This window comes from Haliotis cracherodii, unplaced genomic scaffold, assembly GCF_022045235.1.
Source record: "Haliotis cracherodii isolate W230 unplaced genomic scaffold, xgHalCrac1.p SCAF_9, whole genome shotgun sequence".
Classification (NCBI taxonomy): domain Eukaryota; kingdom Metazoa; phylum Mollusca; class Gastropoda; order Lepetellida; family Haliotidae; genus Haliotis; species Haliotis cracherodii.
Window position 1 is genome coordinate 49,722,809 of NW_027266343.1, and position 13,022 is coordinate 49,735,830.

At 39.3% G+C, this 13,022-nt stretch overlaps 1 protein-coding gene across 1 annotated transcript in view; it reads right to left on the bottom strand.

Moving 5' to 3' along the window:
- Positions 1-13,022, bottom strand: part of LOC139452711 (dynein axonemal assembly factor 9-like) — a 179,601-nt gene that overhangs the window by 141,067 nt on the left and 25,512 nt on the right. The window contains exons 11-14 of the mRNA XM_071234279.1: positions 10,921-10,963; positions 10,257-10,309; positions 8,821-8,947; positions 2,399-2,480 (exon numbers count right to left, since the gene is read on the bottom strand). Of these exons, the coding sequence (XP_071090380.1) occupies positions 2,399-2,480; positions 8,821-8,947; positions 10,257-10,309; positions 10,921-10,963 (305 nt within the window). The remainder of the gene's footprint in view (positions 1-2,398; positions 2,481-8,820; positions 8,948-10,256; positions 10,310-10,920; positions 10,964-13,022) is intronic.

A 13,022-nucleotide genomic window follows, 5' to 3' on the forward strand; every position in this document is an offset into this window, starting at 1 on the left:
CATCTACAATATAACATTGCAGTGAATAAACAAGTGTGCAATACGTGCCTGATGTTATTGTTCTATTAACATATGCTTAAATTTACTATCAGTTACAAATTCCCTAGATGGTGATTTTTAAGACGACAAATGGGATTGTGCACTGCAAACTGATTGTAAAGTGGAATTCAAAGCAGTTTCGAAATAATTTGCCCTGCAAATACATTATTTTCTTGGAAAATCTTAAATTTGAACAACATGGCATGGGCTATCAATTAAATCTGACTATTTGTCACAACAACTTTGCTTTAGTTTGGTCACTTTTCTGCTATTCAGAAGCACATGAGGTCATCCATGCATAGCAATCCTGTCTCACACTTAGTCCATACCACAGTGTGAGGAAACATTTGGTAATTACAATATAGATAAACATTATCTGCTTCCAGATTTGCAGGTGTTACTGAACATTTCAAGCTATGACATTTTGCACATTGAACCTCCAGCTCGTACTGCTGGTTACAAATGAATTCCCTGGCACTGAATACATTAAAACATCTATAAATCTGAAAACACATAATGTCCATCATCTAATTCAATTAGGAAACAGATTTAATTACCCAAACCTTTGTGAGGTAATGAAATTAACCAAGCAGTGTAATTGAACTTCCCGGTAATGAATATCCATTTTCAAGATAATAATTGTTTCCCAATTTAATATTTAATGACCCACTCAACCTGAAGATCAATAGAACTGAGTAAACTGACATTTTGGATTAGATCATAATGTTATCAGGTATTGTTAATGTTTCAAATGACATTTGGTACTTAAAATATTATATGAAGACATCTTCAGCATTAGAAATTGGCACTAGTCCTGTAGTCCTTACCAAACTGCCCAATAGTAAAGGTATCCTAAGGACTAGTAGAAATTGACCCATTTTAAGGGTTTTGCTATACGTTATCATTATAACATCTTCCCGAGGCAAAGGAGTTAACTGACTATATAAGTCCAGTTTCCACCCTTGCCGAACTAGGCTGGTATTATGGAGTTACATTTTGGCTGGACTAACGAGTCTATGCTTAGTCCAATCAGAAACGCGCACCAAAATCGAAATCCGGTTAGTAAACTGTCGTGCAGATTTTGATCGACTGCAGTATTTACAAAGCATGTGCACCGCCAACTCGTTGTCAACAGATATTATTCCAAATCTTTTCGTGTTTTTAATCAAGGTGCTCACGTGATTTGATGCATTTCGCGATGTAAGACCCGTTTTATCACAACATAGATCTTGATTATCGATCAGATCGTCCTGACCAGGGGCAACCATTTTGTGTGAAGCAAACACAAGTGATACGAGAGGTTGAATCTGATTGGTCCATAGGAGAGGCTTAGAAGGGACATAACTGGTAATAGCCACTGGTGGCGCTACAATCGAGCCCAGGAATTCCAGCCTAGTTCGGCAAGGGTATAAACTGGACTTTTAAAGTTTCTGAAATATACATATCTACAAAAATATTCTGATTTCACAATCCCTAGATTCTTTTTTAGTATCAATATCATCATATGTATCCAAGCGATGAACACACAAGCTCACCTGAATTCTTTCACATAAAATTTGAGGGATGAGGATGAGATAAATTAGCTATTTAGATATTTACTCTTTTCATAATCAACCTGATATTCAGTTATACCAATGAGCTTTGTTTGTTTGCGTGTTTTTGTTTAAGAAGGATTCAAACCCCAAATCATAGGTTTCTGGCGTGCCCAAGGGATGCAACTCTGCACACCGAACTGCGGCGCCTTAGACGACTGGGATATAATAACAAAGCTGTCATCCATAAATATTCACTTCTTCCTGTTTAAATTCTAAATATCAATCAAACACTTCCTGGCCAGAGATGCAGTATTTATCACCCCAAACCTGCTGTTGTGTAACGCTTAACTGGAAGAACTGAAATAGGATTGGAAGCATCAAAGATCAAACGAATGACCTCAATTTTCCACATCTTAATGCAAACAAATTGTCCCCTTCACAATTGTAAAAAATCAATCCTATTAATTATCATGGTTGATTGATTCTGAAGCTCTGATTATTGATTTGAAGATGTTAAGCAATTTGCAATGTCTTGGCAGTGTGGCCTCCCTGTAATGAATGAATGTGTGGGTGAAAGAATGTTGCCATATTTAACAGTCATCAGCTCTCCAGCATCTTGTACATAATCACGTCCTTATCACACAGACTAGTGAGCAATAGCATGAGCATCAACCCATGTCAGCAGAGAACAATGACAAACAATCAGCCTGGTCACACATTATGACCATCCAATCCTCATTTACACCAGCAGGGTCACAGGGGCCTACTCTTCCTCTGATTCCCACTGGGGCATATTCCTGTTACAGAGTATACATGTGGCTCACCTGAGAATGGGTCGTACACAGGTGTATAGAAGTAGGTCCGAGCACAGGTTAAGGGGCCTTTTGGATCCACTGCCTGACACAGCTGAAACACAAGGTAAAAAGAACATAGCATGTTAGTGTTTTTTGTTTGTTTGTCAGCAATATTCTAGATATATGATGGCTGTCTCTAAATAATCAAGTCTGGACCAGACAATCCAGGAATTGATATCCAGGGGTATAAACTAACATATTTAGTCCACTAGTCCTTATAATGATAACATATAGCAAAACCCTTAAAAATGGCAAATTTCTACTAGTCCTTATGATACCTTAACTATTGGGCAGTTTGGCAAGGACTACAGGACTAGTGCCAATGTCTAACGCTGGATATCATGATGGATACAAGCAAGCCTCACCACCCGATCCTGTTAGTCGCCTCTTACGACAAGCATGGGTTGCTGAAGACCTATTCTACCCTGGATCTTCATGGGTCAACATGTTAGTGTAAGTCTCCAGAGCATGATAAAGTCTTGACAGTCTAATAAACTAATCTAAAACCATGGCATACAGTGCAGCCCTGTTAATTCAGATGGTACTTACTCCAGTGAAACTGTCATTGATTACTGAGGTCAAGACATAATAAGGGTCCTTTCTAACCCACAGGATCTGCATAATGTTTTAAACGAGCAAAACCTTTCGAAATAGTAATGAAAGTTTTCACAAATGGCCTTGGACAAACAGTGTTTCATTGCATTTTACCTTATGTTGCAGTGACAGAAACTAACATGTTCAGTCCATTAGTCCTTGTAAAGATATCACACAGCAAAATTAACTATTGGTCAGTTTGGCCAGGTTTATAGAACTAGTGCAAATGTCTGATGGTGTATTGTGTGCACAGGTTTATCACATAAAGGAAGGCATTAAGAGTAGGACAAAGGCCTGAGTTCAAGAAGGAATATAAAACAATTGCAAGTGATTCCATGGTATTTGATTGGCTAACCAAGCAAAATATTGTTCTGTTTATTATGTCTGCAAAACAAAAACATATTAGGTCATGTCCTCTAACAGACAACTGTTTTTGGATTATCTGATATTAAAATGGGCAGGTCTAGAGGTGCAAAATTGCTCTGATATATTGTTGTCAACAGGCTTTTGTGAGTTTATGATTAAATATCTGTGAACTTATTATTGTTGACATGTTCATTGATAAGATTTGATTTCAATATGTTTTGGGTTTATGGGATTTGACATTTAAAGACCAGTAAAACCAGTAAAACCAGTAAAACCAATGCATTAATCTGTCTGTACATCATAATAGCACACCCACAAAAAAAAACAAAGAACCAGTCTCTGAGAGAAAATATCTATTGCAATGTGTGATCAGTTGTCATCAGGTGGAAAGTGTGATATCGTACATAGTTTGAGGACATCTGTTTGTACCAGAACTGTGAATACATGAATGGTTGCGGGACACTGTAGACTAACAGTCAGAATGAGGGATAACTTGAACCTCAACTATTAGGTGAGAGAGGATTTAGATAGACTATTTGACATACATTTTGGGACTTCCTGTATTTAGACCCAAGTGTAATTACGCTCATGGGCATAAAAACATAAAACTAACTGTATTTAGGCCCATGGACTTAAACTTGGATATTTATTTTGGAGTGATCTTCCTTAGGTTCATAACTGAACTCCCTTTGGAAGTTAATACGTGGAAAATGCACTACAAGAGGGAAATCAACAGTAGGTGCAAGTCCAAGGTTTGCATTCTGTGAAGTTATTTCCAGCTCAAAGTTAATTTTTTTTTAGCAAAGGACATCCCCTATTTAGGTAAGAAAGCGTTTGCACTTCCGGAATTGAGCCCTGGGAAAGTGCTGTTTTCCGTAATTCAGCCCAGGGCTTATAAACGGGAAAGTCCCAGTATTGCCCTCAACAAAATAAAAATACTGCAAGATTTACAATTTCCATTGGAATGTCTGATTCAGTATTAAGTTTCAAAATCTCAGATCCATGAAGATCTCATGTGTATTGAACTTAGGGAGAAGAAGAGGGAGGGGGTGGGTGATACATTGTAACCCACCCACCCCTCTCGCTGTATCATTTTTTCATGATCTCCCTTCCCCTCACGGACAACTTTGTGACTACTGAGGCATCGACACAGTTGACTGTATATGTTTGGGATAACACAGCACCATTGGAGACGTATGACATCATCTTGCCAGACTTCTACCAGGGAATAATATTAAACTATTCAAAGTTTAAAGAAACTATTTTGCCAATTGATTATTGGTGTGGATGCGAAACCTTGATTGACTGAGATAACAATGTTACCAAGGATATGTTAGATCAGGTGGGAGATAATTTGTACAGCGTCAAGCCCATTATAATGTAACTCAAAAAGTGTACTTTATCCCAAGATAAAATACTGTCTGTGCCTTTGTTCATTTTGCGAAGCGTCTCATTCCATACATTCAATTCCCAGGAGAGTCCATCCACAGGATCTATCGAGATTATTATACGTCTTTTAAAAGAAATGTCATTTATTTTGGGTGGATTAGATTTCGTCCTATTATACAACACAAGTTTCTATGTCAGGTGTGATTCATGTCCTATATTTTCTTATGATATACCGTATTCGATGTAATAAGCACCCAGGTCGCTCTCAAAAATAGAAATGGGGGGCTCTTATTAGAATACTATTTACTAACAGTTGAAAGATCATAAATTTCATGGTTTATGCAGACAGCCTGAAATGTTTATATATGACAGATATATTTTTCTAGAATTTAATTGCTAATAATTAAGGGTGCATAGAACACACGAGTGCGTATTATACACAAATAAAGTCTTGTGTTCATTTATCAATCGGAAAGGGTGCTAATTGGGATTGTTCACTAGCCAAAATATTAGCAAATATCGCCGTGGGCGCTTATTAGATCGGGGCGCTTATTACGTCGAATACGGTAAGGTAATTTGATACAAGGCCAAAAGGAAACTATGCAACAATGAAACAAGACAACATGGAGGCCAGGCACATGAGCAGGTTCGGAGAGCTACATCCAACACAAACATACACCCATATTTTTATAAGAAAGACAGCTGTCATAGTGATAAGATATGGTCAAATCCCCAGGACATCAGGCTGCTTGGAAAACAACTTAACTTTTATAAAGGGAGACTTTGAAGTGCAAGTGCAATATCTGCACTGCTGAAATAGCGCAACAATCAGCTGATAACTAATATTACATTCTTTAGCATGACTCAACAATCACATTACGGATTACCTGTACTTGGAATGTGATGTGCAAGACAGGCATCATAATGTGTTCTCTTACGTTTATGGCCCTGTATAGCTCTGAGTTTTTTTATGACTTAACTAGAAGACAATATTTATAGCTGTACAAGATATTGCCACACCATTTTTCTCATTGCTACAGTTAAAAAATGCATTGTCTAAGTGAAAGTCTTTTCTGTAAATTCTTTAAACTGGTAATTGCCAAAAATAACGGTCAGTGAAATAGTTCTGTTTTTTCATTGTAAAGTAACATCAATCATGTCTTTCAAGAGACATTCAAGAATACATGATCACGCATCTGACAATTTGTATTTTCACAGTCACCATGGTGAGGAGCAGGAACATATTGTGCATACAACTACAGATGCAGACACACAAAAAATACATGAAAAAACAAAGCCTATTCTTTATAATTTGGAACCAACTTTAAAAGCAATAAGTAGCACAAATGTGAGTGAGTGAATGTTGTTTTGTGCCTCATTCAACAACATGTCAGCTAAATCCCTGTGGCTGGTAAATAACTGAGTCAAGTCTAGGTAAACAACTGAGTCAAGTCGAGGTAAACAACTGAGTCAAGTCGAGGTAAACAACTGAGTCAAGTCGAGGTAAAAAACTGAGTGGGGTCTTGGCAAACCAGTGGTCAATTGCATGAGCAGCAATCCACCACGTCAGGGTACAATCCACCACATCGGGTAAATCCCCGATGACAGGGTACAATCCACCACATAAGGGTAAATCCACCACTTCAGGGTACAATCCACCACTTCAGGGTACAATCCACCACATCCGGGTACAATCCACAATGTCGGGGTACAATGCACCAGGTTGAGATACAATCCGCCACATCGGGTACAATCCACTCCATCAGGATTCAATCAGGGTGCAATCCACCCAGTTGGGGTACGATCCACCACATCTGGGTACAATCCACCCCGTTGGGGTACAATCCACCACATCTGGGTTCAATCCACCACATCTGGGTACAAGCCACCACATCTGGGTTCAATCCACCACATTGGGATACAATCCACCACATCTTGGTACAATCCACCCCGTTGGGGTATAACACACTATGTCGGAGTACAATCTACCCCCTCATGGTTCAATCCACCACATCAGGGTACAATACACCACATCAGGGTACAATCCACCACATCAGGGTTCAATCCACCTCAGAGTGCAATCCACCCCATTGTGGTACAATACACCATGTTGGGGTATAATCCACCACATCGGAGTATAATCCACCATGTCAGGGTACAATTCACCACATCAGGGTTCAATCCATGTCAGGGTACAATCAACCACATCAGGGTTCAATCCATGTCAGGGTACAATCAACCATATCAGGGTTCAATCCATGTCATGGTACAATCCACCACATCGGGGTATAATCCACCATGTCAGGGTACAATCCACCACATCGGGATATAATACACCATGTCGGGGTATAATCCACCATGTCAGGGTACAATGCACCACATCGGGATACAATCCACAACATCAGGATACAATCCACCACGTCAAGGTTCAATCCACCAACTTAAGGTTCAATCCACCATGTCAGGGTTCAATCCATGTCAGGGTTCAATCCATGTCAGGATGCAATTCACCCCATTGGGATTCAACCCACCACATCAGGGTTCAATCCATGTCAGGGTTCAATCCACGTCAGGATGCAATCCACCCCATTGGGATTCAATCCACCCCACTGGGATTCAATCCACAATGCCAGGGTTCAATCCATGTCAGGGTTCAAACCACGTCAGGGTGCAATCCACCCCATTGGGGTAAAATCAACCACATTTGGATACAATCCACTAGGTCGGGATACAATCCACCACATCAGGGTACAATCCACCACGTCAGGGTACAATCCACCACGTCAGGCTACAATCCACCACGTCAGGGTGCAATCCACCACTTGAGGGTACAATCCACCATGTCGGGTTACAATCCACTATATCAGGGTACAATCCACCCTGTTAGATTACAATCCACCATGTTGGGGTACAATCCACCATGTTGGGGTACAATCCACCATGTTGGGGTACAATCCACCATGTTGGGGTACAATCCACCTTGTCGGGGTACAATCCACCACATCAGGGTACAATCCACCACATCAGGGTACAATCCACTGGTCAAGGTAGAATCCATCACGTCTAGGCACAATCCACAATGTCAGGGTGCTAGTTGTAGCTGGAGTATTTCTTCATTACAAGTTTGATGTAACTTCAGAAGTAGGTCACTGATAATATTTATTGAAATTGCAGTCTTTATGAAACAGCTTTCAAATTTATAGGCATACTGGATCACATTTAGTAATTGTTAAAAGTTCAGATTCCTCTCCAGGTATTTACAATGATTTTAGAATATTTATATCCTCATGAATTGATTTCTTTCATTTCTTGACCTATTTATTTTGTTTTCCATTGATAAGACAGTTGCTCCGATATTTATTAATGCACGATCAATGTTAAAAAACACAAAACAAGTTTTATCATTATTGTTATGTCAGCATTAGACTATGCATTATACTGTACTGAAACTTCAGTTGTTGATGGTGTCATTTTGGTTCAATTCAAAACATTTAGTAGGATATTCAGTTGATACAGCTTATTTGTTTCCCCACTTCTGCCATAATACATCTCAAGATGACATGTGTTGTATAGTATCACACAACAACTGATAGACAGATATATCATCATCAGATGTGAAAAAGGCATCTGACATGTCTAGGTATACCACAGTTTAGGGCTTCCTGATCGAGTGTGTCTAGAGGTGTGAGTTTAGTGAGTTCCGACCCTTCGTATCCCAAATAAGATAGGCTCAATCAATCATGAGGAGAAACACAAGTACATCTGATCAAACAGTCTGTCAAAAGTCATGCTCATCTGGACTAAATACAATGTCCATAATGTACTAAGTAATTTTATCATCAATTACAATCATACCAACCCGGACATACACACTGAAATAGTTGAGTAGAGAATAATTGACTATAATATGGACATACTTTTTACACATTTGCACCAACTGTTGGCTGTTCTCATCAATAATCTACCCCACATATTATGGGATACTGCTCAAATAATATGATTTGAGAAACAGAGGCCCCAAATCAAAGAAACAAAGTACTCACAATAGTGTGAGTTGTTTCCCCTTTCATGGAACTCTTCTTAGAATTGTAGCCATCCATGTCTTGTGCTTGGAGCAGTTCAGTCTTACTTGCATGGCTCCCAAACAATACAAAGGGTAACTTTCTGCTCCTGCAATTATACACCCAACAATGAGATGACTGATTATCGATTGATGGCAATGTATCTCAATAGTGTCATGTCCGGTGTCACATTCATTCTTGTCGCCGTTATTCAATCATAACTGAATGTTAACAGGGACCTTGTACATAGAATCCATGAAAACCACACAGAACCAGTCCAAGTTAAACATTGCTGAACAAAAATTCATGGTTATGGGGAAATTCCCCTTTTTTGAATATATAGATGTTCTAAACACTAAATGTCCAGAAGGTTTCCAGACAAACATGGTTCTGTACCAATGGGGCTTTGGGCAATGTGGCTTTTGACTAATGGGCTTTTGACGACTGGGCTTTTGACTAATGGGGCTTTTGACTAATGGGCCTTTGACTAATAGGGCTTTGGACAACTTGGCTTTGGTCTACAGGGGCTATGGGCTAATGTGGCTTTGTACTAAAGGGCTTTTGACTAATGGGCTCTTGACTAATAGGGCTTTGGACAACTTGGCTTTGGTCTACAGGGGCTATGGGCTAATGTGGCTTTGTACTAAAGGGCTTTTGACTAATGGGCTCTTGACTACAGGTGCTTTTGACTAATGGGGCTTTTGACTACTTGGCCTTTGACTAATAGGGCTTTGGTCTACTGGGGCTTTGTACTAATGGGCTTTTGACCATAGGGCTTTTGACTACTGGGCTTTTGACTAATGGGGCTTTGGTCTACTGGGGATTTGGTCTAATGTGGCTTTGTACTAATGGGCTTTTGACTAAAGGGCTTTTGACTAATGGGTTTTTTGACTACTCGGCATTTGACTAATGGGGTTTTGGTCTACTGGGGCTTTGGGCTAATGTGGCTTTGTACTAATGGGCTTTGGACTATAGGGCTTTTGACTAATGGGGCTTTTGGCTACTGGGGTTGTGGACCAATGAGATTTTGGACTACTGGGCATTGGACTAATAAGGCTTTGTTCTGATGGGGCTTTGCACTGCTCATATTTGTGCTTACAGGTTTTTTTGCTATGGGGCTTTGAACTATTGGGGATTGTACTAATAGGGCTTTGTACTAATAGGGCTTTGCACTACTTGGCTTTGTGCTAACATGTTTTTTTGCTAATAGGCCTTTGGACTAATGGGCTTTGGAATATACAGAATGTCAGGCAAATGCAACTCCATTTGGTGATGTAAAACTGATTACCCGGTACACAGAAATTGTCCTGTGTCATCATTGCAGTACATTCAAATCAGAGAAAATCAATGAGGGTTTCCAGATGAAAATAATTTTAGTGGACAAGGCTTTGGGTTGGTACTTAAATTGCAAACTGTACCTGCTATCTCCACTGGCTGCACCTCGGCCATGTTGAAAGTAGCTTCGGAGGGGCTGGAACACGAACACCATTATCACCTTCTGTACTGATTGTACAGGGGGCATTCAGCAATCAAGTTCACCCATATCTTGCAATTGGTCAACGTTTGTTTGTTGTTTAACGCCACACTCAGCAATATTCCAGTCTGTAAATAACTGAGCAAGGGCCAAACAAACAAGTGATTGCTTTAATGAGCACATTCCTCGCTTTCAGAGTATGATGACACACAATCAACCTGGTCACTGAGTCTGGCCACGATCCATAATGTCGTCTTTTATGACAAGCATAGGTTGATGGGGATCTATATTAACTGGGGTTTCCCACAAGTTTTATTTCTTCTTGAATAATGCAATTCCCAATTTTTGACGTGCATAGCCTAAGATGCCCACAGTCATGTATTCTTTCAGTCAATGTACATTCACAGAATATGCGTATAGTTTCATTCTTATTGAGCATGCTGAGTGAAAAACAACAAATTGTTACGGATCTTGAATATTTTGAGGGATTTTTTGTTGTTGTTAAAACTGAGCACACAATTTCATAAAAGTACTCCACAATTCTAACTTCACTGAAAAACTTGATATCTGAAGCAATGCTCATGACTATGTATGACAGCTATACACACCTCAAACAGACGTTCCTCTGACAGGTCTCCGGTATGCTGGGCTCTGCACACAAAAAGCAAATAAAGTTCCTTGAATCTAGCAGATCATAATACATGCAGTAAAATTTAAGTTGACAAATATGCCACACCTTAAATTGTAAGGTATAAGCTCTGTAACAATGTCATCAGAAACAACAGTGTCAAAAATAACAAAGACATATGCCAAATGCATCTGTTGAGTCATGAAACGAAGAGCTCTTCCACTACATTTGTAGTATATGTTACTGCAAATCCAAGAGAACTGATGAATCAAAAAGACTGTCTACATTATTATTCTGTTGCAATGCATGCAGTGTTAGTGGGCATGTCTTGTCGTACAACAGACTGTCTTGCAGTTTACAATGTTTGTAATGGACACATAAGTTTGCATTTGGTGGACTAAAGATAATAGTGCTTTTCGGGTTGTACTTTCCCCCCACTTTTTTGCAAAATTCAAAACCAATTACAAAATAAAAAGTCTTGGCTACATGAAACAGTAAGCAATATTACAGCTGTGTAGAAGTGGGCTTCACAAATCGAATGTTCCTCGGAGGTTGCCATGGTAATGGATACTGTCAGCATCAAGCAGTTTTCCACTGACTTTATAGAGGAAACTCCAAGTGTCCAACATCATGACCACCTTCTGTGTGCTCTCTATAGGGCTGGATGATGATGTGTCAAGTGATAACTAAGCATGTATTTTTGTTCTCCTCTTGGATATTAGGTTTGAGGGGATGAGTTCATCAAACAAGATGAATAAATCAATTGTGAAGTTACAAGAATCAGGTACACAGAGTATTCAGCAAGTTCTCGTTAGATACCATGTTCACAAAAAGAGTGAGGAGTATGGTTTTACGCCGCTTTTAGCAATATTCCAGCAATATCACGGCGGGGGACACCAGAAATGGGCTTCACACACTGACAAGCAAACGCTTTAACCACTAGGCTACCCAACCGCCCCGTTCACACAAAGAGTGGATTCCCAGTGGAAAGTGTAAACAGCACCAAACAAAGATTACACAAGGTTTCTACATATGGTATTTAATGTGAAAGAACGTGGCATTTTATTCATTATGCACACTTTTAAAATACATATTTACATGTTTTAATTTTGTCAATATTAACAGGCCGAAGTGTGACTGGTTGAAAATCCTGTTGTGCGTAAGTAATGAAATGATCAAACATGAGCCTTGTTACTAATTCTAAGCATGAACCTCAATAAACACAGTGTTCCTGCTTGTGCGTGTGCCTAGACACGACAGCATTAATAATTAACACGGAACTGCTTCAACCAATGGTGATTCAGGCACGCAGTTGTTTGTATGGAACAGAGCTGCTTGTTGAATCTCAGACCAACAGTTTGACACTCACTTCTGGCCTCCCCACGTAGCTATCATGTAATTTGGTTTGGCCATTCGGTCAGCTGAGTTTTGAATGCAATTATTTTATATTGAATCAAACTAAAATTTGCATAGACCTCGGCCAGTGATGTCTTGTCCGATGGCTGAAAAGAAAAATGCCATCAGGATGTTTCATCAGATTGAGTTAGATTCAGGGCCTTTAGTCAGTGGGCAGTAATTATTTTACTGAGTCAGTATGATACATGCTGAAGGGTTTAAAATCTTGTTTAGTCAATTATTAACACGGCAACTTTTCATTCCTTTATGTTAATTTCACTTTTTTGCGTTGAACTTCTGTTTTACTATGCATCTTCAAACAAGCAGGTCTCAATGTCAATGACAATGCACTGTAAAAACCAAGTCTATTTGTTTGCTTTTTTCTACTTTTACCATATTCACAACAGGAAAAACATTATTTTACGCAAAGCAGTATTGCATCATGATTTTACACGCTTGGTTTCATGCTCAAATTTAGTCTGATCTCACCTTTTGAGTCAGTTTAGTCTACGCTAATAGACAAACCAATCAGGACCTTAGCAGGGTCACAGTCAACCAATCAAAACAAGTAAACGAGATCAACCCTGTACAATACAAGTGTGTGTGGACTTTGTAACATACAACCTGTCTGTTCAAAATGTCATATCAAACTCTTCAGAAGTCTTTCTTGAACAAGTGAGTGAGTGA